Genomic DNA, 25,178 nt, shown 5'->3' with positions numbered 1-25,178 from the left:
CTAGCTGTAGCTCAGATTTTCTGGAGTAACTATATCCCCTACCCCCCACCCCCATTTGATTGTGTTTGAAATCCAGTCTGCCCGTGTCCCCACTGCCTGATGGAACAGACACTAGGGACACAGGCAGGCTGGATGTGCAGGTAAAAACCACCTTAGTGGCCGGGCACGGTGGCTCACACCTGTAATCCTAGCACTTTGGGAGGTCACAGCAGGTGGATCACTTGAGGTCAGGAGTTTGAGGCCAACCTGGCCAACATGGTGAAACCCCGTTTCTACTAAAAATTAAAAAATTAGCTGGGTGTGGCAGGCGCCTGTAATCCCAGCTACTTGGGAGGCTGAGGCAGGAGAATCGCTTGAACCAGGGAGGTGGAGGTTGCAGTGAACCAAGATCACGCCACTGAACTCCAGCCTGGGTGACAAGAGCGAAACTCGGTCTCAAAAAAAAACAAAAACAAAAGCAAAAGCCAAACAAACAAAAAATCACCCTAGCTAGGGTGGAGCACACACCACCTTTATTATAAACTGCCCCAAACCCTCTTAAGAAGGAGGTGGCTAGTCCCCTGAGAGTGCGGTTCACTTTGGGGCGCAGGAAACCAGAGAGAGCCTAGACCTGCTCCATTTCAAAGGCTCGCTCTGGAGGCCTGAGTGAGGAATTGGCTACATGTGATTGGGAGACATCAAGGGATCCAGGACCCCTGTGACCAGAGAAAAGGGGTCTAGGGTGCCCTCACACTAGGGTATTAGAAATGCTATGTTAAGGGCAATATGCAATAAACGGGAGGCTGGCGCTGCAGGGTTCAGGCACTCTGAGTCAGGCTGAGGCTTCGGAGCCTGCCCCACAAAGGCACGGCTGCAGAACGCAGCAAGCCTGCAGGGCCCTGCCTTTGTAACTGTGCCTCCCCTCCCCCGTCTCACCGTTCCTGTGCCACATTACTGTGAGATCTTGTGTGCTACTGTGTGCACAGCCCTCTGCAGTTCACAGTGGCCTTTCCACATCCCTTTTCCAGCTGAATTCGCCTGACTGACAGAGGGAGGTGGGACAGGGCTGGTCTGCACACTAGTGAAGTGCTGGTGGCTGCAGGGCTTTGGATCCCCATCCATGGCAGCCCCAGCTCCGTGGTCAGCTCCTCAGGAGCTGATATCCTTGTCCAGTGTAGAAAAGCGGATCAGCTTCAGGCTGGGTGGCTGGGGCTTCCTGTCATCCCAGAGGTACTCGGGGGACAGCACCTTGGACGGCTTGTTTGAGATGAAGCGACGATTCAGGTGGCTTTCCTCGCGCCGGGCTGCCATGATGCCATTGGCCTTGTCTGCCAGGATGGCCATGTGGCAGCCCCTGGTAAACTCATATACCCTGGCCACCTGCCCCCCGAAGACTTTCCCACCATAATAGAAGTCCCCTTCGCTGTCTGCCACAAAGGCAGTGGAAACACGCCTGCGCTCGTAGGGAAACTGCTGGCGGGGTATGGTGTAGTAGCTTGGGTGAACGGCAGCCACCAGGTCTCCCAAGGTCTCAGGGCCCCACGGGTTCTGAAACACCATGTCCACATCAAGGCAGAAGAGGTAGTCCACCTCCCGGTGAGCCCTCTTAGCAATGTGCTGGCTGATGGTCTCCATCCGGCGCATGCATGTCTCTTCCCAGTTGGAGTGACCCTGGATGGGGATGGTGCTGAGGAGCCGGTGGGGACCCAGTGGGACCCCGGGAACGGCTGCAGGATTGTCAATGAAGATATAGTAGTGCACCCGGTACCCACGCATGAAGAATTCCTCGGCTGACTCCAGGAAGGACTGGATGAAGTGAGTGTACCTAGTGATGATCACCGGGTCACCCATCGCTACCCCAGCCAGGCTGGGGTCCACTTACCAGCTCCCCATCTCAAGATGTCACTCTGCTCCGACCCTCTGGATCCTCATTTGTCCAATTCCCAAAATGCTAGTACCAGCCTCTTACGGCTGTTGTAAGCATGTTCCTGGTAGAGATTCTTTTTCTTTTACTTTTTTTTTTTTTTTTTGGAGACGGAGTCTCGCTCTGTCGCCCCGGCTGGAATGCAGTGGCACGATCTTGGCTTACTGCAAGCTCTGCATCCCAGGTTCATGCCATTCTCCTGCCTCAGCCTCCCAGGTAGCTGGGACTATAGGCACCTGCCACCACGCCTGGCTAATTTTTTTTTGTTTTGTTTTGTATTTTTAGTAGAGATGGGTTTTCACCATGTTAGCCAGGATGGTCTCGATCTCCTGACCTTGTGATCTGCCCGCCTCGGCCTCCCAAAGTGCTGGGATTACAGGCATGAGCCACTGTGCCCAGCCTCCTGGTAGAGATTCTTACGCTTCTAGACCAGGTGAAGTTTTACTGAGCAATTTCTAAGTGCCCAGCAACGTTCTAAGAATTCTTATGATCTTTGATCTTCATAAGCTGCCTTAAAGTGTGCCCATTACACAGGCAGGAACATTGAGTACCACGGAGAAGAAAGTAGCCAAGAAGCAGATAAGTGGATGAATTAAGGGAAAGCAGTTGAGCTAGATGCTGGGGGCATGGAGTGGGGTGTGGTTGACACAGCCCTGCCCCCAGGCCAAAACTCACTGGACAAGGGGGTCACCTGACCCTAGGTGGGCCATTCATCATCTGGCCATGCTTTAGGGCTTGGGGCCCCAGGAAGTTCCAGGAAGGAGTCCCAGGGGCCCAAAGGGAGGCTGCCAAGCGGCAGCTCCTAAGGAAGGCTGGTGGGGTCAGGGAGAGACGAGGGCAGAGGAGGGGTCCAGATGAAACAGGGAGGGGCAGTGGGGCCTCCTGACAAAGGTTCCTGCTGTCCCCTCATCTGGACTCTGCCTCCCATCTATGCTAGAGCCAGACCCCCTACCCCAGGAAGCCCCCATCCCACGATCACACCCTACTCTGCACTTTCTGTCTGCTCGGCACCTGGTTCCGATCCTCCTGGGTGCCCAGCAGGGTCCTGTGTGCACGTCTGGTCTCTTCCTGACTATAAACTCCTGTGGCTCAGGGAGACCTCCCTCCCCTTCCCCAGCCCACTACTCACTTCTCCATGGCAAACGCCGTGACCCCAATGGTCAGGTTCAGTGGCTGGTAGATGTGCTGCAGAAGCTCTGGGTTGAAGGTTCCCTCGGAGACGATGGGCGCTAACCAGGGTGTGAGTGTCAGCAGCTGTGTGGGCCTGGCAGCAGGGGGGCCGTGGGCACTGAGACCCTCCCCTGTGAAAACCTAAGTCTCCTCCCGGCCCTGGCTCTCACAGTGTGACCGAGGCAGCTTCGTCCCCATCTCTGGGCCTCCCTTTCCTCACATGGAAGGTGGGAATAATGACAGTCACCTCTCAGCAGCGTTGGGAAGAGCAGGAGTTAACGCACACCAAGGAGGAGCCTGGCATTGTCCATGTGTGCCGAGCCCCTAATAAGTGAGGGTCATTAAAAAGGGCAAGACAACATTTTTTTTTTTGTTTTGTTTTTTGTTTTTTGTTTTTTGTTTTTGTTTTTTTGAGACGGAGTCTCGCTCTCGCCCAGGCTGGAGTGCAAGTGGCGCGATCTCCTCCGCTCACTGCAAGCTCCGCCTCCCGGGTTCCCGCCATTCTCCTGCCTCAGCCTCCCGAGTAGCTGGGACTACAGGCGCCCGCCACCACGCTCGGTTAGTTTTTTGTATTTTTTAGTAGAGACGGGGTTTCACCGAGTTAGCCAGGATGGTCTCGATCTCCTGACCTTGTGATCCGCCCGCCTCGGCCTCCCAAAGTGCTGGGATTACAGGCGTGAGCCACCGCGCCCGGCCAACATTGTTAAGAACAATGGCCCGAGCACCTACTGAGTGCAGACACCGCAGATGTTACAGTACCTCTCATCTGCTCCTCCAACCTCCAGGGAGCTAGGTACTATTATCCACCTGCACAGAAAAAGCTCAGAGCAGTTGGGTACCCTGCCCAAGGTCACACAGCCCAGGTGCCTGACTCCCAGCCCTGTGTCTTTCCACAGTCCCTAACTCTCTGGGCCCCAAGGCCACCCTGATATTGGCACCTCCACTACCCCAACTTATAAATCAGAGCTCTTTCGGCCCCTCCCCCCATCCCCTTCAGGCCTCTCCATGACACCTACCTGTGCTCCAGCAGCTTGGGCTGGGGGTACTGTGACCTGCAACCAAGAAGGACCAGTGGTGGAGGGGAGCCACCACCCTCAAGGCCACAAAAGGGGAAATGCCAGTCTCCTTACCATGCCACGGGCTGGAGTGGCTTCTCCCTCTTGCAGTGCAGCTTCATGTTGCTGGTGGCAGACGTAAGAAAGAGCCATCATCATGGGACTGGGGACAGAGATACTCAGCACAGGAAGAAGAAGGAGTCAGAGGTCCCTGCGGGCGGGCACCCGGGGTCCATGCAGGCTCCCTCTGGCCTTCCCCCACAGCCCCACCCGACTCTACAGAGGAGCTGGAGACCCTTGCAGAAGTGATCTGTCCAGGGTTGTTGAGAGAGTGAGTGACAGGGCAGTGACTCGAACCCAGTGCTGCTTAATCCCAAGGCTGATGCTTTTCCAACCATGTCACTCTCGTTGTCTGAGAGAAGGTTTGAAAAGCTGCAAAGGGCCGGGCACGGTGGCTCACGCCTGTAATCCTAGCACTTTGGGAGGCCGAGGCAGGTGGATCACCAGGCCAGGAGATCAAGACCAGCCTGGCCAAGATGGTGAAACCCCGTCTCTACTGAAAATACAAAAAATTAGCCGGGCATGGTGGCGGGTGACTGTAATCCCAGCTACTCGGGAGGCTGAGGCAGGAGAATTGCTTGAACCCAGAAGGCAGAGGTTGCAGTGAGCCAATATTGCACCACTGCACTCCAGCCTGGGTGACAGAGCGAGATTCCGTCTCAAAAAAGAAAAAAAAGCAAGAAAAGCTGCAAAGGCCTGGTGACTGGGATCTCCGGTGAGCTAATTAACCTGAGCTCACTGTAATGGTCAGTTGTATGTGTTAACTTGGTTAGGCTGTAGTATCCAGTTTCTCAAACACAAGTCAAAGTGTTGCTATGAAACATTTTTTTTTTTTTTAGGAGACAGGGTCTTGCTCTGTTGCCCAGGCTGGAGTGCAGTGGCACAATCATAGCTCATTGCAGCCTCGACCTCCTGGGTTCAAGCAATCCTCCTACCTTAGCCTCCTGAGTAGCTGCACCTGCCAGGCACTCATTACCACCCCCAGCTGATTTTTAAAAATTTTGTAGAGATGGGGTCTTGCTATGTTGCCCAGGCTGGTCTGTGAAAGTATTCTGTAGATGTGATGAACATTCTATATCAGTTGATTTTATGTAAAAGAGAGTATCCTAGACAACCTGGGTGGGACTGATCCAATTGGTTGAAAGGCCTTAAGAACAGAACTGGTGGCCAGCCCAGGTAACTCACACCTGTAATCCCAGCACTTTGGGAGGCCGAGGTGGGCAAAGCACTTGCATCCAGGAGTTCAAGACCGGCTTGGGAAACATGGCAAGTCCTCGTCTCTACAAAAACAACAAAAATTAGCTGGGTGTGGTGGTGTACACCTGTGGTCCTGGCTACTTGGGAGGCTGAAGCAGGAGGATGGTTTGAGCCCAGGAGGTGGAGGCTGTAGTGAGCTGTAATCACACTACTGCACTGCACTCCAGCCTGGGCCACCCACAAAGTGGGACCCTGTCTCAAAAAAACAAACAAACAAACAAAAAAAAACCTTTCACCTGTGGGCTGCAGTGTCCACTCCTGTCTGAGTTTCAGCTACCTAGCCAGCCTCACCATCACATAAGTCAATTTTCCCAGGTACGTTGGCCTGTCTGTCTACCTGCCTACCTCTTACTGGTTCTGTTTCTCTAGTGGATCCCTGACTGCCATTTCTCTGCATCTGCAAAATGGGCAAAACCATCCTTAGCCCTAGCAGTGGTGGGCTAGCGGAGGGGCTCTTGGCCCATGTCCAGCATGGAGCAAGTCCTCAGTAAGCTGAGGGATCCTGGGCAAGTCTTGGCAGGCAGTCTGCATGGTCACTTTCAAAGTCAAACTGGGTGGAGAAGAAAGAAGGGGGTCCATGAAGGAGGTGCCAGGGCTGTAGGGTCAGAACCCTGGGATCACCTCTGGCTCTGCCACCAACTGGCCCAGGGACCTGGAGCCAGACATTTGACCCTATGAACTTTAGTTTCCTCATCCACAAAATGGGGACAATAAAACCATCCACTTAGAGTGTTTCCAGCAGGTGGAAGCGAGGCACAGAGAAGGGAAACACTGGCCGGGCGTAGTGGCTCACGTCTGTAATCCCAGCACTTTGGGAGGCCGAGGTGGACGGATCACAAGGTCAAGAGATCAAGACCATCCTGGCCAACATGGTGAAACCCCGTCTCTATTAAAAATACAAAAATTAGCTGGACGTGGTGATGCGTGCCTGTGGTCCCAGCTACTCAGGAGGCTGAGGCAGGAGAATCGCTTGAATGCGGGAGGCGGAGGGTGCAGTGAGCCGAGATCCCGCCACTGCACTCCAGCCTGGCGACAGAGGGAGAATCATCTCAAAAAAAAAAAAAAAAAAAAAAAGAAAAGGGAAAAGCCACCCAGCCAGCAGCAGCAAGAAAAGGCCCGAGGCCAATTGTCCCCAGGCAGAAGCTCGTAAGGGTCCCACCCACTGATGACACAGTAGTCTGCCAGGTCCTTGTAAGTTTCTTTTCTTTCTTTCTTTTCTTTTTTGAGATGGGGTCTCTCTGTGTTGCCCAGGCTAGAGTGCAGTGGCACAAACTCAGCTAACTGCAGCCATGACCGCCTAAGCCCAAGCGATCCTCCCACACCAGTCCCCTGAGGAACTGGGACCACAGGTACCCACCACCACACCCAGCTGTTTTTGTATTAATGTTTTTGGTAGAGACGGTGTTTCACCATGTTGCCCAGGCTGGTCTTGAACTCCTGAGCTCAAGCGATCTGCCTGTCTCGGCCTCCCACAGTGCTAGGATTACAGGCATGAGCCGCCTTGCCTGGTCCCCTGTAAGTTTCAATATGTCACGTATGATGGGATGACTGAAGCCTCCTTGACTCTTCCACTTCTAGGCTATGCTCTTTTATTTGTGGTAAAGTGTACAAAACACAAGATTTACTACCTTAGACAACTTTTAAGTGTACAGTTCAGTGGTATTAGGTACATTCACATTGTCATGCAACGATCCAACATTTGTGTCCAGACTTTTTCATCATCCCAAAAGGAAGCTTGGACCCTCATTAAACAAGAGGTTGCCATTGCCCCTCCCCCAGCCCCTGAGAACCGTAATTCTACATCTGCCTCTATGAACTTGAGTATGGAAGGTACTTCCTATAAGTGGAATAATTAAGTTTTTGTCCTTTTGTGAATAGTAGCTACTTTTTTTTTTCTTTTTTTAGATGGAGTCTCAGTAATCTTGTCTTCCCAGCTGGAGTGCAGTGGTGTGATCTTGGCTCACTGTAACCTCAGCCTCCCGGGTTCAAGTGATTCTCCTGCCTCCGCCTCCCAAGTAGCTGGGACTACAGGTGTGTGCCACCACACCCGCCAATTTTTGTATTTTTATTAGAGACGAGGTTTCATCATGTTGGCCAGACTGGTCTCAACTCCTGAGCTCAAGTGATCCACCAGCCTTGGCCTCCTGAAGTGCTGGGATTATAGGCGTAAGCCACCACACCCAGCCACGTTGCTACTCTTGAATCAACAATTTTTTCAAGTCAATTCGTCAAACTGACCCTCTGCCCTAGTTTCCTACAAGCAAGCATATTTCAGGGCCCTGCTCAGAAAGTCCTGGGATTTCAAGAAGGGGTCAGGAGTTAGAAGGGGCACCAAACAGCCCATTACCTCCCTGGCTCCTCTTTTCTCTCCACAAGCCCAGACACACTCCAGCTGCAGTGAAGAGTTACACACAAGAATACAAAAGCAGGCCGGTGTGGTGGCTCACACCTGCAATCCCAGCAAGGGTGAGTTGGGAGGATCCTTTGAGGCCAGGAGTTCCAGACCAGCCTGGGCAACATAGTGAGACCCTGTCTCTACAAACAAATAAAAAATGAGCTAGGAGGTGTGGTGGTGCGTACCTGTGGTCCCAGCTACTCGGGAGGCTAAGGTATGAGGATCACTTGAGCCCAGGAGGTCAAGGCTGTAGTGAGCTGTGATAATGCCACTGCACTCCAGCCTGAGTGACAGAGCCAGACCTTATCTTCCCCCACCACACACACACACACAAAAGATAGACAAACTGTAAAGAAGAAAAAAAAAGTTGTAGGTATACTCAGCCAAGGGTGATGATAGAGAACCCACAAACGGACCAAACAGAGAAGGTGGGGAGGAAGCACTTCACACAAGAAAAAATTCAATTAATGGGAAGACATAGGGAAATGAGAGTCTCACTAGTAATAATAATAATAAAAAAAAATTAAGTCCAGGGGTGGTGGTTCATGCCTTTAATCCCAGCACTTTGGGAGGCCAGTGGTGGGGGCAAAGCCTGGCTGAGGCGGGCAAAGACCAGACTGGCCAACATGATGAAACCCCGTTTCTACTAAAAATACAATAATTAGTTGGTGCGCGTAATCCCAGCTGTTCAGATGACTGAGGCATGAGAATTGCTTGAACGCGGGAGGCGGAGGTTGCAATGAGCTGAGATCACACCACTGCACTCCCGCCTGGGCGGCAAAGCAAGCCTGTGTCTCAATATAATAATAATAATAATAATAATCATCATCATAAATAAAATTTATACCAAAGAGGATAGCATTTCCCTCTCCCAATCAGCAAGGCAGGTTCATTTTTGTTTTCATAACCCCTGGTATTCCCAGCAGTAGCCCATGTGTATTACAGGGTGGTTTTGCTGAGTACTGCTCGGGCAGGGCACATGAATGAGTGACCGATGTGCTGTGGTCCTTCTGAAATAACCCGATAAGATGGATCAGAACCTATCCACATCCTCTGGCCACAAGGGAACATGTCTGAACAAAACGATCTTTGAAACGGAGAAAGGGTTATGCTGCTCATCACAAACTTAGAACCCTGGGAAACTGGGAGCAACATAAATGCCGAGAGCAATTGGTGGTGGGAAAGAGAGAGGGACTCAAAAATTACGTGCCAGCCCCCGGGTGGAATAAGATGATGGTGATCAGGCTGATGCGGTAGCTCATGCCTGTAATCTCAGCACTTTGGGAGGCTGAGGCAGGAGGATTGCTTGAGCCCAGGAGTCTGAGACCAGACTGGACAACACAGTGAGACCCTATCTCGTTTTGAAAAAAAGAGGATGGGACACACATTGAAAAATAAAGTTCAGTCTGGGAAAACAGAATAAAAACTGCAAAAACAGTATGACCACAACTGTTCTAAATAGCAAGCAGCCATTTTGCATTTAGAACCATGTAAATATCTAATCTGTTAAATTTGAAAGCGGAACAAACAAGCAAAGCAAACAACGAACTTTGGAATTGGAGTGTAATTTTTGACAGGTGAACCTGACAGGGTTTTCTTTTTCTTTTGTCTTTTCTCCTTCCTGGCTTCCTAATTTACTATATTCTATGTTTACAATATAAAACATGCCTTGTTAATTAGTGGTCTGTGATTCAGATGTTTAACTTTCCTTGAGTTGTCATGAAAAACAAAAGACCAGATGCTCCTCTGAGATTATCCCAACTCATTCTTTCAGTCTTAACTGTTAAAAAGTCAGACTTGGCCAGGCGCGGTGGCTCACGCCTATAATCCCAGCACTTTGGGAGGCCGAGGTGGGTGGATCACGAGGTCAGGAGATCGAGACCATCCTGGCTAACACGGTGAAACCCCGTCTCTACTAAAAATACAAAAAACTAGCCGGGCGTGGTGGCGGGTGCCTGTAGTCCCAGCTACTCGGAGGCTGAGGCGGGAGAATGGCGTGAACCTGGGAGGTGGAGCTTGCAGTGAGCCGAGATCGGGCCACTGCACTCCAGCCTGGGCCACACAGCGAGACTCCGTCTCAAAAAAAAAAAAAAAAAAAAAAGTCAGACTCGGCCAGGCGCGGTGGCTCACGCCTATAATCCCATCACTTTGGGAGGCCGAGGTAGGTGGATCACTTGAGATCAGGAGTTCGAGACCAGCCTGGCCAACGTGGTGAAACGCAGTCTCAACTAAAAATACAAAAATTATCCAGGTATGGTGGCAGGTGCCTGTAATCCCAGCTACTCTGGAGGCTGAGACAGGAGAATCTCTTGAACTGGGGAGGTGGAGGTTGTGGTGAGCTGAGATGGCGCCACTGCACTCCAGCCAGGGCGACAGAGTGAGACTCTGACTCAAAAAAAAAAAAAAAAAAAAAAAAAAAACTCCTTAAGTAAGGAGGACTTTGGTCACATGTTCATTTGTTCCTTGAATCCATGGAATACAAAACTGAGCAACAGGGTCAAGTCCTAAAAGCCCTGAGCCCCCGGCTGGTCACCAGGAGCAACAGCAGGCTATTTATGGGCATCATTGCACTCCCTGTTCTCAGTGGCCAGACACAGCAAGTGAGGCTCACAGCTGTGCAAAATGTGGAAGATCAGACCATGCAGGGAGCTGCAAGGATGCTGGAAGACCGAAATGGGAATTTCACTTCACATTTGTCACAGCCCTTAAATTACCTAAATACTATTTCATTTATCAGAAACATGAACTTGGAACTCAGGAACCGGCAGATGAAGTGAACTTAAATACTCTCCTGTCTCCCCAAGTGTGAGCAGCCCACAGGGCCCCCAGTTCTCCTAGCCCCACCCATACTTACAAGATCTCTGGGCAGGGGAGATAATAGGGGACATAGGAGACTGGCAGCCAGTTCTCAACGTATGCCCTGTGAAGAAAAAAAATCTGTTGATCCACTCTGCTCCAGAGGCTGAAAACACACCCCACGCACATCACTGGGAGTGAAGGTCTCCCACAGTGCATTAGGAGACCAGGTCCCCTGTCATTCGGTAGGTCTGGCTGACCTCGGAGGACAAAGCCTACTGGTATTCCCCGCATGTGTCACAGGGCCTGGCATGCAGTCATTCATTCACCCATGCAGTCATTCATTCCCAGGGAGTGTATATTCTTGATGCCAGGCCCCCCACACAAACAGCAGGGTGAGGGGCAGCCCCAGGAGCTTCATGGAAGGACAGAAACAAAGAGTGAATTTGGGAGTGTGAACAGGGATTCCCCATCAACATTGGTTGAAGGATGGTCCAGGCAGAGAAAAGAGCAAGTCAAGGGCCGGGCGCGGTGGCTCACGCCTGTAATCCCAATACTTTGGGAGGCCGAGGTGTGTGGATCACAAGGTCAGGAGATCGAGACCATCCTGACTAACACAGTGAAACCCCGTCTCTACTAAAAGTACAAAAAAGTTAGCTGGGCATGGTGGCGGGTGCCTGTAGTCCCAGCTACTCAGGAGGCTGAGGCAGGAGAATGGAGTGAACCTGGGAGGTGGAGCTTGTGGTGAGCCGAGATCATGCCACTGCACTCCAGCCTCGGCCACAGATCAAGACTCTGTCTCAAAAAAAATAAAAAATAAAAAATAAAAAAAATAAAAAAAGCAAGTCAAAGGCCAGGAGACCAGTACAAGACAGAATTCAGAAGCCAGGGACACTAGTTGGGTCTTGCTAGAGCTGGGATTGGAGGACAGGTGAGTCAGGAGGGGTTGGTGGGATCTGGAATCCTAGGAGGAGACCAAGGTTTTGGGGTTGACCTTCAGAGACAGTGGGAGTCCTGGGTGGGAATAGAGACAGGAAGAGTTCCATGGGGCAGACTCACCACAGGACACTGAGGCTTGTGCCCACCAACAGGCAGAACCCCAGACCCAGGGCCAGTCTCCTACGATGCATTGCTGGGGGCTGCACCAGAGCCTGGGCACCTGCAGAGACCTTACCGACCTGGGCAGATGAGGCTGTCCCCTTGCGGGGATGTCAAGCTCTGAGCCTGGTCTCTGAGGTCCCGGGAACACCTGCAAAGGAACGCTTTTTTTTGAGATAGAGTTTCACTCTTGTCACCAGGGCTGGAGTGCAGTGGCGCAATCTCAGTTCACTGCAACCTCTTCTCTTGGGTTCAAGCGATTCTCTTGTCTCAGCCTCCCGAGTAGCTGGATTCCAGGCATAAGCCACCACGCCCAGCTAATTTTTGTATTTTTAGTAGAGACGAGGTTTCTCCATGTTGGTCAGGCTGCCCGAGCTCAGGTGATCCTCCCGCCTCGGCCTCCCAAAGTGCTGGGATTACAGGCGTGAGCCACCTCGACGGGCCAGGAATGCTCTTTATCGGGAGACGGTGACCCCAGCCCTGCAGCCCTGCCCTCCCCTTGGTCACCCACTGGGGTCATGTGGACTCTGGGTCCCGCTGGATCCCGGGCTCAGCTCTGGCAGCTCTGGGAGGCGCACGATGGCAGTGGCTCGGTGCTCAGCTGTTACTTCCAGCAGCCCTTGGGAAAGGGGCTGGGAATGACTTCGCGGAGGCAGCGGACCCCTGCCTTGGCTCCCGCGTCTCCCTCGCTAGGTCCATTCTCGGAGGTGAGCCGAGGCCGCCGGGAGGGGCGCATGGGCCAGTCCACCGTCCGCTGGAAATCAAGCCCCGAGGCACAGCTAGGACACACGCAGTCCCAGCGCAGGATGAGACGGGAGGGCCGCCCAGGATTCCCCGAGCGGAGCGAGGTGGTCGCTGTCCACCTCTCTGGGAGGCAGGGCCCAGGTTCTCCATGGAACAATGGGAACGCGCCTCAACCTGCTGGCTTGGTGACCTTGGGTCAGTCATCCCCTGCTCCCGGCCTCAGTAGATGGGCGCCGGCACGCGGCGCCCGGGGGGAAGACGCACGGCAAAGGCTGTGAAACGCTGGGCGCAGCCTGGGCCACAGTGAGCGGAGGGCCGGGGTTCTGGGGATTAGGCCGCTGCCACTCGGGAGTGTCCGGCAAGCCCTCTCCCTCTCTCTTCCTCTGGGGCCTCAGTTTCCCCACCTGGGCCTCCAAGCCCCGTCTCGCCCCCGCCTCCCGCGAACGCAGAGCCCAGCCCCGAGCGCCACCAGCCCCAGTCCGTGGTCGAGACCCGGGACTCTGGGTCCGAGATGCGCACCTCCTGGGCTCAGGGCCCTCCTCCTTGGCCCCCTGCGCGGCAGGGACTGGTGGGGGCCGAGGGAGCGCGACTCTCCCTACCGGGTGCAGACTTACTCCTTGCTGCCGGACCGGCGTTAGGACGAATGGAGGGGCGCCACCCCGGCGCAGAAAACGGACTCAGCTAGCCTGGGCCTCCGCGATACCCGGGCGATCGGCGGCGCAGGCAGAGCCTGGAGCAGGGCAGGCAGCGGGGCCGCAGGCGAGGCTGGAGAAGCCAGGCAGGAAAGAGGGAGCCGCAGCCCCGCCCACCTACAGCAGGCCCCGCCCCTGCGGTCCGAGAGCCCTTTCCCTGCGGCCCAGGAGCTGGATCCCGGGGGACCGAGCGCCTGAGCTGACCCCTGGGTCTGGCTTCCGCTAGCTGCCTAGAACGCGGCCTAGGATGCAGCAGGCGCAGCTCGGGGGGCCAAGAAGCGCAGGTCCGGGGGCAGGGTAGGGTGCGGGTGGAGAAATGAAGCGATTTGTGGGGAAAACCTTACCTTGTTTATAAGAGCTTTGAAGCAGTCACGGAAAGGGAGAACCAGCTGGACGCCACTTGTTGTCCGGTTTAGGATCTGTCCTCCTTTGCTCGGGGCCTCTGAGCCAGGCGCCCCTGCCCAGAGAGGGGACACAAGTGAGTGGCTCCCAGAATTACCGGGAACCTCCGTGTCCTCTTCTGTGAAATGGCACTGATCGCACTTTGTTTCCACGGCCTGTCGGGGTTGCATTATCCCTTCCACAAAGGGCTGCTCTTGTCCACCCCAGGGACTCTGGGACCCCAGGAGAGACCCTCTTGCAGCTCACCAGAGGTCGGCCAGCACATAGGGTAGAAGGTTTTTGTAGCAGAAGCCTCTTCTAGGCAGGGTGTAGGAGGGGAGGGGCAGGAAGGCAAAATGAAGGAGCCCTAAGGGAAAATAAAGGAGACAGTGACCAAAGGGGTGGGGGCGTGGGACCCAGCCAGAGAGGGGCTCAGAGAGGTTACAGGTGTGCTCCAGGTCACAGTGTAGCTGAAAGTTGAAAACCCAGACCTGCCTGGTGCCTGGGTACAGCCTCCCAGTCCCTTCAGAGGTGTGATGATTACCTGTGTCCTTGGGGTTTCTCTAGAGCACCACAGGTTTCTGTAAGGCAGGGCCTGTTTTCTTAGTCTGCAGGAGCCTGGCACCGGCCCTGGGCACTGGTGAATGCTGTTTAAAAGGTCATGCTTCCACCTTTTAGCTGCAAACACGAGCTCCCTGGGACCTGGTCTGGGATCTGCTGATTCATTTTCATTACTCAGTTTATGTTTGCAGAGTTCCCTGGTCTGCCTTCCAGACACTGATGCCTCTCTGGGAATTGTTTTCTAATACAGCTTTAAGGTGACCAAGACAGGGCCGACCTAGCCCTATGGCTCTGCCTACTGGCCGCAGCCCTCCCTTGGCCCAACTAGCAGTGTCTCCATCCCTCCCTGCTGCACCCCCAGAGGAGAAAGAATTTGGTCTAAAGACAGCACTGGCCTGGAAGGGGCTGGATGCAAAGGTAAAGAAAGACAAAGGAGACATCCATGACTTACAAATGTAATAATCAAAGGCAAGGGAGGTAAAAGGAAGATGGGAGAAAACACTGTAGGTACATGTGGACATCTTTCTCATCCGGGAGTGAAGTGGGCTGAAATAGGAATGTAGGCAGAGACTTGCGGTGTTCAAGGGAACCAGAAAGAACAAATCCAAGCCAGGCAGAGTGGGAGAAGAACAGTGGGGAGAAGAGTCCCTGCTAGCCTTCCAGTTGTCTCTCTCTGTCTCTGTTTTTCTGTCTGTCTCTATATATGACTTAAAGAAAACTCTCATTAAATATTACTTAAGGCCAAGCATGGTGGCTCAAGCCTGTAATCCCACTATTTGGGAGGCCAGGGTGGGAGGATCATGTGAGCCCAGGAGTTGAACAGCAGCCTGGGCAACATAGCACAAGCTATGAGGCTGGAGCCAGGGTGCCAGAGTGAGACTATGTCTCAAAAATAAGCAAATAAATAACATTTTTGTTTTACTTAAGTATCTTTTTTTTTTTTTTTTTTTTTTTTAATGGAGTCTCGCTCTGTCACCCAAGCTGGAGTGCAGTGGCATGATCTTTTGAGACGGGGTCTTGCTCTGTCGCCCAGGGTGGAGTGCAATGGTGCAGTCTCGGCTCACTGCAACCTCTGCCTCCCAGTTCAAGCAATTCTCCTGCCTCAGCCTCCTGAGTAGTTGGGATTACAACACCTGGCTGATTTTTATATTTCTTTTAGTAGAGGGTTTCACCATGTTGGCTAGGCTGGTCTCGAACTCCTGACCTCAGGTGATACACCCACCTCGGTCTCCCAAAGCGCTGGGATTACAGGTGTGAGCCACTGTGCCTGGCCTTACTTAACTACCTTTTGAGGAGGTGGTGGGCCACTGAAGCTGGGACCCAGATCGGTGCTTCCACTGCTGGCTGTGGGTGAGATGCTGTCCCTGCTTTTGGGCTGTGAGCTCTCAGGACAGGAATGGTGTCTGGGGTTCACTGTCATATTTCAGGTGTCTGCACACAACAGGGGTGCTGGATGCATGCATGAGTGAAGGAATGAATGAACCCAAGACTTCTTTGTGTCTCAGATTCCTCCTCTGTCAAATAAGAGTACCGGCTTCAAGGGGCTGTTGGGAGGATGACACTTGTTCATTCATCTATTTATTCAATAAATGTGAAGTGCCTCCTGTACCTGAGGCTCTGTTCTAGAGGCTAGGAACACATGGTGAACAAGCACGTTCCCCGATGGTGTGGAGCACCCACCCCCAACCCCCAGCAGGGTTTAAATGAGGAAAGGTGGGTCTCAGGCACGTGGTCCGAGCTCAGCGAGAGCAGCTGCTGGGATCGGGAGGTCACGCGCAAGTTCCTGTGCAACAGCTCAAGACCAGCCTGGGTGGGGTCTGCGGTGGAGGGGATGTAGGATCCTTGGTCTGAACTCCCAGGCTATCCAGTGTCTCTACGTAACCATTCCCCTCACTGGGCCTCAGCTTTTCATCTGGAAAATGGGCTAGTGAGGATATCCATCTCTCAGTTTCTCCATAAATTGGTCTTGATCTTCGGAAGCAGACAAAGAAGGGACTAACTTCCCACTGGTAATCCTGGAGGGCTGAGGTGTGCGTTCATGAAGGGAACAGGGAAACGTCCTCTGCTGGGGGACTGGCTAAGTTCCCCCTTCTGGTTAGCGGCAGAGCTGGGCTGAGACCCCTTGGCTCCAAAGCCAGTCCTTGGGCTCCCCACCATGCACAGACCCTCTGTAAATGATCCCCAGCTGTGACCTACCTCTGGGATGCCACAGAATGCTCCAGAGTGTTTCCCAGAAATAAGGGAGTTCATGGTCAAGTCTGGGAACTCAGGTGAGCAGGAGTGGCAGAACCCCCCAGACCTTTCATCTCTAAGGGGAGGTGGGGAGAGTCTGCAGAGCTTCCCTAGAGGTGGAGCTGGGGTGGAGGGACTGGGCGGGGTGGGGGCAGACCCCGTGGCCCCCCGTGTGGGCCTCACTCTCCTCACCTTAGGAGAAGCTCCTGTCTGGAACAAGAGCCAGTGTTCTCCTGAGTGGCCAGCAGGCATCTCTGCAAAGCTCGATTTGGACCCAGACATTGATTTTGGCTCATCTTGGCCTTGGAACCTGGGGATGGGCAGCAGCAGGAGGGTCCTGAGGACAGATCCCAAGTCTCAGTACATCACCCAATGTTCTGCCCCTGCTTTGCTGAGTGACCTTGGACAAAGCCTCAGTTTTTTCCGCTATGCATCGCGGTGACAGCTTCCTTTAGTGCTTGTCAAGCTGTGCCTCTCAGAGGCCTAGGAATGGGGTGCCGGAGAGGAGATTCCTGTAGTGTGTCTGGGTTGGGGGTAGGGAGTACAGGCCTCATCCCAGCTCCACCCTGAGCAGCTCTGTCCTGTGTTGGATATATTGGGGTTCTACATCTATATTATCAGAACAATGTATCACTGCCTCAAAAAAGTGGGGTTTAAAGACTATAGGGCTGGGTGGACTCTGGGCCAGCCCTGCCCCTCTGGGGCTCCCTGCACTCTGTTCCTCGTTGACCTGGTGGTTCAGGAGGACAGGTGCATTCACATCCACACAGCTGGCCCACCCAGAACCCAGCAGCATCCAGGAGCCAGCCTCTGATCCAAGCCCATCATCCTGCACTAGCTAAGGCCTGGCCTGGATACAGGCAGAACCCACAGCACCCTGTCCCAGGGGAGCAAATCCAAGCACTAACTGAAACCCGCAAGCTAGGCCCGGAGGAGGGATCTCATCCAAGCACTAACTGAAACCAGCAAGCCAGGCCTGGAGGAGGGATCTCATCTAAGCACTAACTGAAACCAGTAAGCTAGGCCCGGAGGAGGGATCTCATCCAAGCACTAACTGAAACCAGCAAGCTAGGCCCGGAGGAGGGATCCCAGGGCTGGTTCCTGGGCCCCCAGTACCTGGGAGAGGAGCTTCTTGGCTGTGCTGGAAGCCACACCCAGACCTTGACCCCAGGAATGCCCAGAGAACACATGTTCAGCAGGCTCCCCTGAGAGCAGAAGGGGACACACTTCAGAAATGGTGGAAAGATAAAAATCCAGCCTCCGCCTGCATCAGGACAATGAAATAAGACAGTGAGTTAGATGGCATGTCTCACCTACCAAGTGTGCAGCCTTCCCCCCTAAAGCCCCTTGAGTGGAAAACACACAAACTCTCTCTCTCTCTCTCTCTGTCTCTCTCTCAAAGGGCTTCTTCTCTTCTGTCATTCAGCATCAACACAGAAGTCTTCTGTGGCCCAATGTGTGGGGTTTTCCCACACACACAGGCGACAGTCACCAGTTGGATGTCCTCTAATTCAATCTGATTCTGACACTGTCTACCTGGAGGTAGCATCAGATCCCCCAGGTTGAGATCTCAGTCCCACAAGGCTGCCCCCTCCCCCGCTTCCCACAGACACCGTGGCAAATCTGGGCTTCCAAAGACAATTGCTTGAACCCAGGAGGCAGAGGTTGCAGTGAGCTGAGATCACGCCACTGCGCTCCAGCCTGGATGATAGAGTGAGACTCCACCTCCAAACAAACAAACAAATCAGCAAACAAACAAATCTGGGCTTCCAGGGCTTCTGACCCACCAGCTGCAAACTGGGGTTCCCACAGCCTCCTCTTTGGGTTCAATTAATTTGCTAGAGAAGCCCACAGAACTCAGGGACACATGTTTACTGGTTTATTATAAAAGATATTAAAAAGGATACAGATGAAAGGATGTGTAGGGCGAGGTATAGGGGAAGGGGTGTGAAGCTTCCCGCCCTCCCCGGGCACCCACCCTCCGAGAGCCTCTACGTGTTCAGCCCTCTGGAAGCTCCCTAAACCCTGTCCTCTTGGGCCTTTTATGGAGGCTTCATTGGATAATCGGATAGGGATGACTGAAGCATGGACAACTGTGTAGAAACGTGGTTGAACAAAAAGGGCACGGTCTAGCATTAGAGCACGATCTAGCATTAGCACATGGTCTAGCATTGGCCCACGGTCTAGCATTGCCCCACGGTCTAGCACTGGCGCACAGTGTAGTGTTGGCGCATGGTCTAGCGTTGGCCCACGGTCTAGCATTGGTGCATGGTCTAGCATTGGCCCACGGTCTAGCACTGGCACATGGTCTAGCACTGGCCCACCGTCTAGCACTGGCACACGGTCTAGCATTGGCCCACGGTCTAGCACTGGCACACGGTCTAGCACTGGCCCACGGTCTAGCACTGGCGCACAGTCTAGCATTGGTGGAGTGGGAAACTCACAAGGGCTGTCTGTGTAGATTCTTCTTGGCTTCTCCCTGCAGCATTCCTTCCTCCAGGGAATGGAGCAGGACTCCTAAGATGGGGATCTTGTGACCTACAATTAGACAAGGTGGGTCAGATAATTTATGGCCAGACAGAAAGGCAGGGGAAGATTCTTGCCCTGGGGAGAAAAAGGAGCAGGTGAAAGGAGGGCAGGAGAAGGTCAGAGAGAGAGAGAGAGATACTCTGTTTCTGAGGCCTGCTTCTGAGACCTAAAGCACCCCAACATTATAACAAGGGCTATGGGAGTTACGAGCCAGGAATCATGGCTGGAAATGTGTATATATATGGCACGATATCACACCCCTGAAATTCGAAGCCCTTGGAGTGGCTGAGGGGGATGGACACTTTCCCCGGGCAGTGGGAGGGGGTGTCTGGACTCTCCTCCTGGAGGGTGAGTTGGCACTAAGACCCCAGCACACCCCCCCTTGGATTCAGTTTGTCTACTTCTAGAAAACAGGAAAGCTTTAGAGGCATGAACAAAGGGTTCAAGTTCGAGGAGAGTTATCTTTGCCCATCTCAGAGCCCTGAGTGGCACACTCGCCCCCTAGCCTTGAGCAGGGGGATCTGGTGTCCCTGGAGGAGGAAACGCCCTGCAACCATTAAAGGTGCCACTGTTGGCGGGGATGCGGTGTGATCCCAGCTAGTTGGGAAGCTGAGGTAGGAGAATTGCTTGAACCTGGGAGGCGGAGGTTCCAGTGAGCTGAGATCGTGCCATTGCACTCCAGCCTGGGCAACAAGAGTGAAATTCTATCTCAAAAATAAATAAATAAATAAACAAAATCCCAGCCTACCCCATTAATTCAGCTCATGGTTCACTGAGGGGTGTGCTGACCTCTGTCTGACACCAGCATTTTTTTTTTTTTCTTTGAGACAGGGTCTTGCTCTGTCGCCCAGGCTAGAGAGCAGTGGCATGATCATGGCTCACTGGAGCCTCAACTTCTTGGGCTCAAGCCATCCTCCTGCCTCAGCCTCCCAAGTAGGCTGGGACCACAGGTGCATGCCACCACACTCAGCTAATTTTTCTGTAGAGATGGGGTATCCCTATGTTACCCCGGCTTGTCTTGAAACCCTGGGCTCAAGTGATCCACCTGCCTTGGCCTCCTGAAGTTCTGGGATTACAGGTGTGAGCCACCATGCCTGACCTGACACCAGCATTTTTTTTTTTTTTTGAGATGGAGTCTCACTCTATCTCCCAGGCTGGAGTGCAGTGGTGCAGTCTCAGCTCACTGCAACCTCTGCCTCCTGGGTTCAAGCGATTCTCCTGCCTCAGCCTCCCAAGTAGCTGGGACTACAGGAGCATGCCACCATGCCTGGCTAATTTTTTTTTGTATTTTTAGTAGAAATGGGGTCTTACTATGTGGCCAGGCTGGTCTCAAACTCCTGACCTCGTGATCTGCCCGCCTCAGCTTCTCCAAAAGTGCTGGGATTACAGGTGTGAGCCACCATGCCCAGCTAACTTTTTGTATTTTTACAAAAATACAAATCCAGGCTCCTGGCCTGGATTTTAAACAAAATAGAAAACATTAGAGAGTGGTCTCCCAGGAAGGGCCAGGGTTTCGTGGACTGCTGGTCTCAGGTGTGTGTGTGGATGCCGTCAGACACGAAGTGTTCCAGATGGGGGACGGGGCAGGTGTGGCAGGTGTGGGAGGGGGTTGGGGTAGCCCAGGACACCTGTACAGGAGAGGCCTGTTGGCCTCTGACATTCTTGCTCAGGGCTCCCCATTCCCAGGAGAGTGGGAAGCCTTGTCTTTGAGCCAGACAGACCCAGATAAATCCCCAGCACCGCTACTTACTGGCCAGGCGGTTGTTTGCATTTCCCACTTAGAGCATGGGGGAACCATGGTCCCCACCTCAGAGGCTTGGTTGCAGATGACACATGGTTTGCTCTCCAGCCCCTGGTGCACACTGATAGCAGCTGGTGGGTGACTGCACCTGCGTCTGACCTGGCTGTGCTACGCAGCTCCCTCACCCAGCCCACTGCTTTGAGCTTGACCAGGCACTATGGTTACCTCTCAGTCACCAGGTGCCCTCCCGGCTGAGCTGTCCTGGCCTGAGGAGACCACTTACTCCTGCCTCTCACAAAGGGGATGCACGCAGAGACCCCAGGGAGGCAGAAAGGAGGCAGCCCCTGGCTGTGCGGGGGTTTTTCTACTTACAAAGCTCCTGGTGCATTCGCTTCAGGCTCTGTGCCGAGGCAGCCCGAGCTGGGCAGGAACCACAGGTGCACCGCTCTCTGGCTGAGAGGCTTTACTCATGACCGTTTCCCTCTCTGAGCACCAGCTTCCTTGTTTAGAACAGAACAGGGATCCACGGTGAAGACCCCTGCTCCCAGGTTGGATGGCATCATGTACCTCAGACCCCGCGGGAGCTTCCTCTTTTGCACGCCAGCACCAGCCAGCAGAGCAAGAGCATTAATGCCCCAGGGACGACCCTCTACCACAGAGGCGGAGCCCATCCAGGTGGGACACTGGGAGGCTGAGCCGAGACTGAGCCCAGGCGCCCACCGCGGAGCTCGCTCATCAAGGCCACTCTCTGGCTCCCCTCCTCCGGGCTCACCTTCCCATGTCCTCACTCAGGTGTCCTGGGATCATCTGTAGCAAATGATGTGTCTCCAAGTCCTTGTCTGCTTTCAGGGACCCAGACTCTGCCAGGGTTCCACACTGGCTGCAGGACTTGAGCAGGTGGTCTCCACCTTCTGGATTTGAGTGTCCTCGTCTGTAAAATGGGAACAAAAGTCCTCACTCATGAAGTCATTAAAGGAGACACGGCATGTGCATGTGCAAAGTGATCCACAGTCAAAATGCCAATCAATTGCAAAGGGAAATGCAAATCGTGGGAAGAAACCGGAGCTCGCCAGGCTGAGGAAGGGCTGCTGGCAGCCTGTCCAGACATAGCAAGCCACTGCCAAGGGAGACCCTGGCAGAGTCGGATCACTGAGCAATGGAATAAGAGACAACTGACAAAAAAGATAAGGCGGCAGAGGTTTTCAAAGAGAACAATTTAAGCACTAGAAGATGTAAGAGCCCTTAGGAAAAGTAACGAGGTCCTAGAAGATTTCTGCTGACACGCTATAATTTCGTTGTAAAAACTGTGTCACACATACCTAATCTACAGCGGACTTATTCATTGTTGTTTCTAAAACTCAGTGTATACTTGCAATTATAGCTTCCTTTTTTGGGGGGAGGTGGGACAGTCTTGCTCTGTCACCCAGGCTGGAGTGCAGTGGCGCGATCTTGGCTCACTGCAACCTCTGCCTGTCAGGTTCAAGCAATTCTTAGCCTCAGCCTCCCGAGTAGCTGGGATTACAGGTGCCCGCCACCATACCCGGCTAATCTTTGTATTTTCAGTAGACATGGGGTTTCTCCATGTTGGCCAGGCTGGTCTCAAACTCCTGACCTCAGGTCATCCACCCGCCACAGCCTCCCAAAGTGCTGTGATTACAGGCATGAGCCACCGCACTGGGCCACATTTTGTTAAATATACATTTAACTGGCCGTGGTGGCTCACACTCATAATCCCAGCACTTTGGGAGCCTAAAGTGGGCAGATCCCTTGAAGCCAGGAGTTCAAGACCAGCCTGGGCAACATGGAGAAACCACACTTCTACAAAAAATATAAAAATTAACTGGGTGTGGTGGTGTGTGCCCGTAGTCCCGGCTACTTGGGAGTCTGAGGTGGGAGGATTGCTTGAGCCTGGGAGGATTGCAGTGAGCTGAGATTGCAATACTGCACTTCAGCCTGGATGACAGAGTAAGACCCTGTCTTAAAGCAAACAAGCAAACAAAAAGGCTACATTTATTTTTCACATTTTAATTATTTAATTTTTCAAGATCAAGTGCCAAGTAGGCCTTTTCTCCATTATTTCTTTCAAGTACAGGCCTCTCTTTTGGTAAAGTGGCCAATTCCCGGTGCCTATCATCCCCGCTAACCCGATGGACCGCCCTACACGTCACAGAGTGGGCGTGAGCCCCACGTGCGGAGTGACCTTGTTGGGTCATGCCCACTGAGGCACACAGCTGGGCACACAACAGGACCAGAGAATATTTGCTGAATGAGTGAATGAATCAGGAAGCTACGGTGCCGATGTTACCACCTGTTAAAAGAAAACTTCAGATAAGTTAAATTTGATGGCGTTTAATTGAAAAAAAAAAAAAAAAAGAAATGATTCACAAATCGGGCAGCCTCCAGAATCACAGCAGATTCAGAGAGACTCTGGGGGTTCCTTGTGGTCAGAACAAATTTATAGACAAAAAAGTAAAGTGACGTACAGGAATCGGAAGCGAGGTGCAGAAACAGTGAGATTGGTTGCAGCTTGGTGTTTGCCTTAGTTGAACACGGTCTGAACACTCAGCAGTCTATGAGTGGTTGAAGTACGGCCTCTGAGATTGGCCAACACTCAGCCATTGTTATAGGTGCATACTACTAAGTTGGGTTTTCCATTTTGTTTGCCTATTAAGCCAGGTAATGGTTGATCCACCATGACTCAAATATAGAGGTAGGGAGTCCCTTCTTAGGCCATATTTAGTTTGCTTTAGCAATTCCCCTCTTTTGGTCAGCCTTTCAATTTAGAGAGATTGACCAAAACTTTGGGCATTGACGCCACTGTCTGTCACCATTGTAAAGACTTATTTGGTCTCAGTGTGGAATTCACAAGTCTTCTTTAGCTTCAGTTTGGAGTCTCACAAGTCTTCTTTGATGTTAATATGGAATTCACAAGTTGCAGCTTTGTACCAGCTAAGTGATTCTTTATGTACTTTTTGACCTGGTTGGAATGAGACCATTCAACTCTCAATGGATGGCTGCATACGAAACATTTAATACTTGAGAGGATACAGTGTAACAGAGTGACGATTATTATGACTATCAAGAGGATACTATCAACATGCCAAAGCGTACTCCTTAATAAGCGTGCTTATGAAACGAACTGAACCAAATTAGCCAAGTGAAGGTTCAGACAATATAGGCAGTTGAACAGTATTATCCTCGTTTGGAGTATGATAGCGATTAAGAATCATGGTTTGCTGTAAAGTAGCGTGACTTAGAGTTACTCATTTTCATTGTTACACTGGTAATACAAGTCATCATGACTTGGAAACCTACTAGAAGAATTATAAGGATTAGAAGCCCTTGGAAAACCCAAGCTTGCCATCCACCCTTAGGCGGCCTGCAAACCGTTAGCTGCTCCTGTAAATACATCGTGGGCTCTTTCCTCTTAAGAGATGTCTTTAATGTATTTGGTGGCAGTGTCTAAGGAAACAGCAGTATCAGCACCTTTTAAATTAAGCTTCCTGTGGTAACAAAATCAGGTAAGAGATAAGTACGATATTCAGTTTTGTTTAACACCAAACCTAGGCTTCCAGCTTGAGCAAAAAGAGGATCTGAGGCGGCACGATGTTCCGTTAAGTGTTTTTGTTGAATACGTGTGTTGTCATCTACCTTTTTTTTTGTTTGTTTGTTTTTTGAGATGGAGTCTCACTCTGTTGCCCAGGCTGGAGTGCAATGGTATTATCTTGGCTCACTGCAACCACCACCTCCTGGGTTCAAGCGATTCTCCTGCCTCAGATTCCCAAGTAGCTGGGATTACAGGCATGAGCCACCACACCCGGCTAATTTTTGTGTTTTTAATAGAGATTGGCTTTCACCATGTTGGCCAGGTTGGTCTCAAACTCCTGACCTCAAGACATCTGCCTGCCTCTGCTTCCCAAAGTGCTGGATTACAGCCATGCCACCGTGCTCAGCCCTGTCATCTGCCTTTCTGAGAGTAGCTTCTACCCATCTGAAACCCTGGGAGGTCTGATTGGATTAAAAAATCCAAGATTTTTCCCAATTTACAAATTAGCTTTAAATTCCATACAACTGGTATCTCACTACCACCAAGAGTGCGCCCGCAGGAACCCCACTGGAATCTTTCTTCAGTAGAAACTAGCTTATCCTTTGCCAGGTGCGGTGGCTCACACCTGTAATCCCAGCACTTTGGTTTGGGAGGCCGAGGCAGGCAGATCATGAGGTCAGGAGATTGAGACCATTCTGGCTAACATGGTGAAACCCTGTCTCTACTAAAAATATATACAAAAAACAAATTAGTTGGGCGTGGTGGCGGGCGCCTGTAGTCCCAGCTACTAAGGAGGCTGGGGCAGGAGAATGGCATGAACCCGGGAGGCAGAGCCTTGCAGTGAGCCAAGATGGCACCACTGTACTCCAGCCTGGACGACAGAGTGAGACTCTGACTCAAAAAAAAAAAAAAAAAAAAAAAGAGAAACTAGCGTATCCTCGTCTACTAGTGCTAATTTCAGTTATTGATCGTTGTGGCCTCCGATCATAAGGGCCATCATGAGAATTTTCAGGGGAA

At 52.4% G+C, this 25,178-nt stretch overlaps 1 protein-coding gene and 1 long non-coding RNA gene across 9 annotated transcripts; one reads left to right on the top strand and one right to left on the bottom strand.

Moving 5' to 3' along the window:
- Positions 1-490: 490 nt before the first annotated feature.
- Positions 491-13,267, bottom strand: GBGT1 (globoside alpha-1,3-N-acetylgalactosaminyltransferase 1 (FORS blood group)). Of its 8 annotated transcripts, none has more exons than XM_028834666.2 (7): positions 13,093-13,267; positions 11,696-11,885; positions 10,695-10,760; positions 4,204-4,291; positions 4,090-4,125; positions 3,033-3,167; positions 491-1,804 (listed from the first exon to the last, which is right to left on the bottom strand). In XM_028834666.2, the coding sequence occupies exons 4-7, from the start codon at positions 4,248-4,250 to the stop codon at positions 1,129-1,131; spliced, it is 894 nt and encodes a 297-aa protein (XP_028690499.2). In that variant the 5' UTR covers positions 4,251-4,291; positions 10,695-10,760; positions 11,696-11,885; positions 13,093-13,267; the 3' UTR covers positions 491-1,128. The 8 variants fall into 8 exon arrangements, with proteins under 8 accessions (XP_028690499.2, XP_077823510.1, XP_028690497.2 ...); XM_077967384.1 differs by having other exon boundaries at positions 3,033-3,204; positions 4,204-4,254; XM_028834664.2 differs by having other exon boundaries at positions 4,204-4,254.
- LOC144334997 (uncharacterized) lies at positions 1,971-13,212 on the top strand. The gene is made up of 2 exons (XR_013405358.1): positions 1,971-2,048; positions 11,423-13,212. It is a non-coding gene; the product is annotated as an uncharacterized LOC144334997 (long non-coding RNA).
- Positions 13,268-25,178: the final 11,911 nt, after the last annotated feature.

Source organism: Macaca mulatta, chromosome 15, assembly GCF_049350105.2.
Source record: "Macaca mulatta isolate MMU2019108-1 chromosome 15, T2T-MMU8v2.0, whole genome shotgun sequence".
Classification (NCBI taxonomy): Eukaryota; Metazoa; Chordata; class Mammalia; order Primates; family Cercopithecidae; genus Macaca; species Macaca mulatta.
This window is presented reverse-complemented; position numbering and strand designations above follow the sequence as displayed.

What these genes read in the sequence shown, in the direction of transcription:
- GBGT1 (XM_028834664.2), bottom strand. Translation starts at nt 11,766, where the DNA reads ATGCATCGTAGGAGACTGGCCCTGGGTCTGGGGTTCTGCCTGTTGGTG. An exon ending in CCCAAGCTGCTGGAGCACAG is followed by an intron (nt 3,168 to 4,089) that starts GTAGGTGTCATG and finishes CCCTGCTGCCAG; the next exon opens with GCCCACACAGCTGCTGACAC. An exon ending in ACGGCGTTTGCCATGGAGAA is followed by an intron (nt 1,805 to 3,032) that starts GTGAGTAGTGGG and finishes GATCATCACTAG; the next exon opens with GTACACTCACTTCATCCAGT.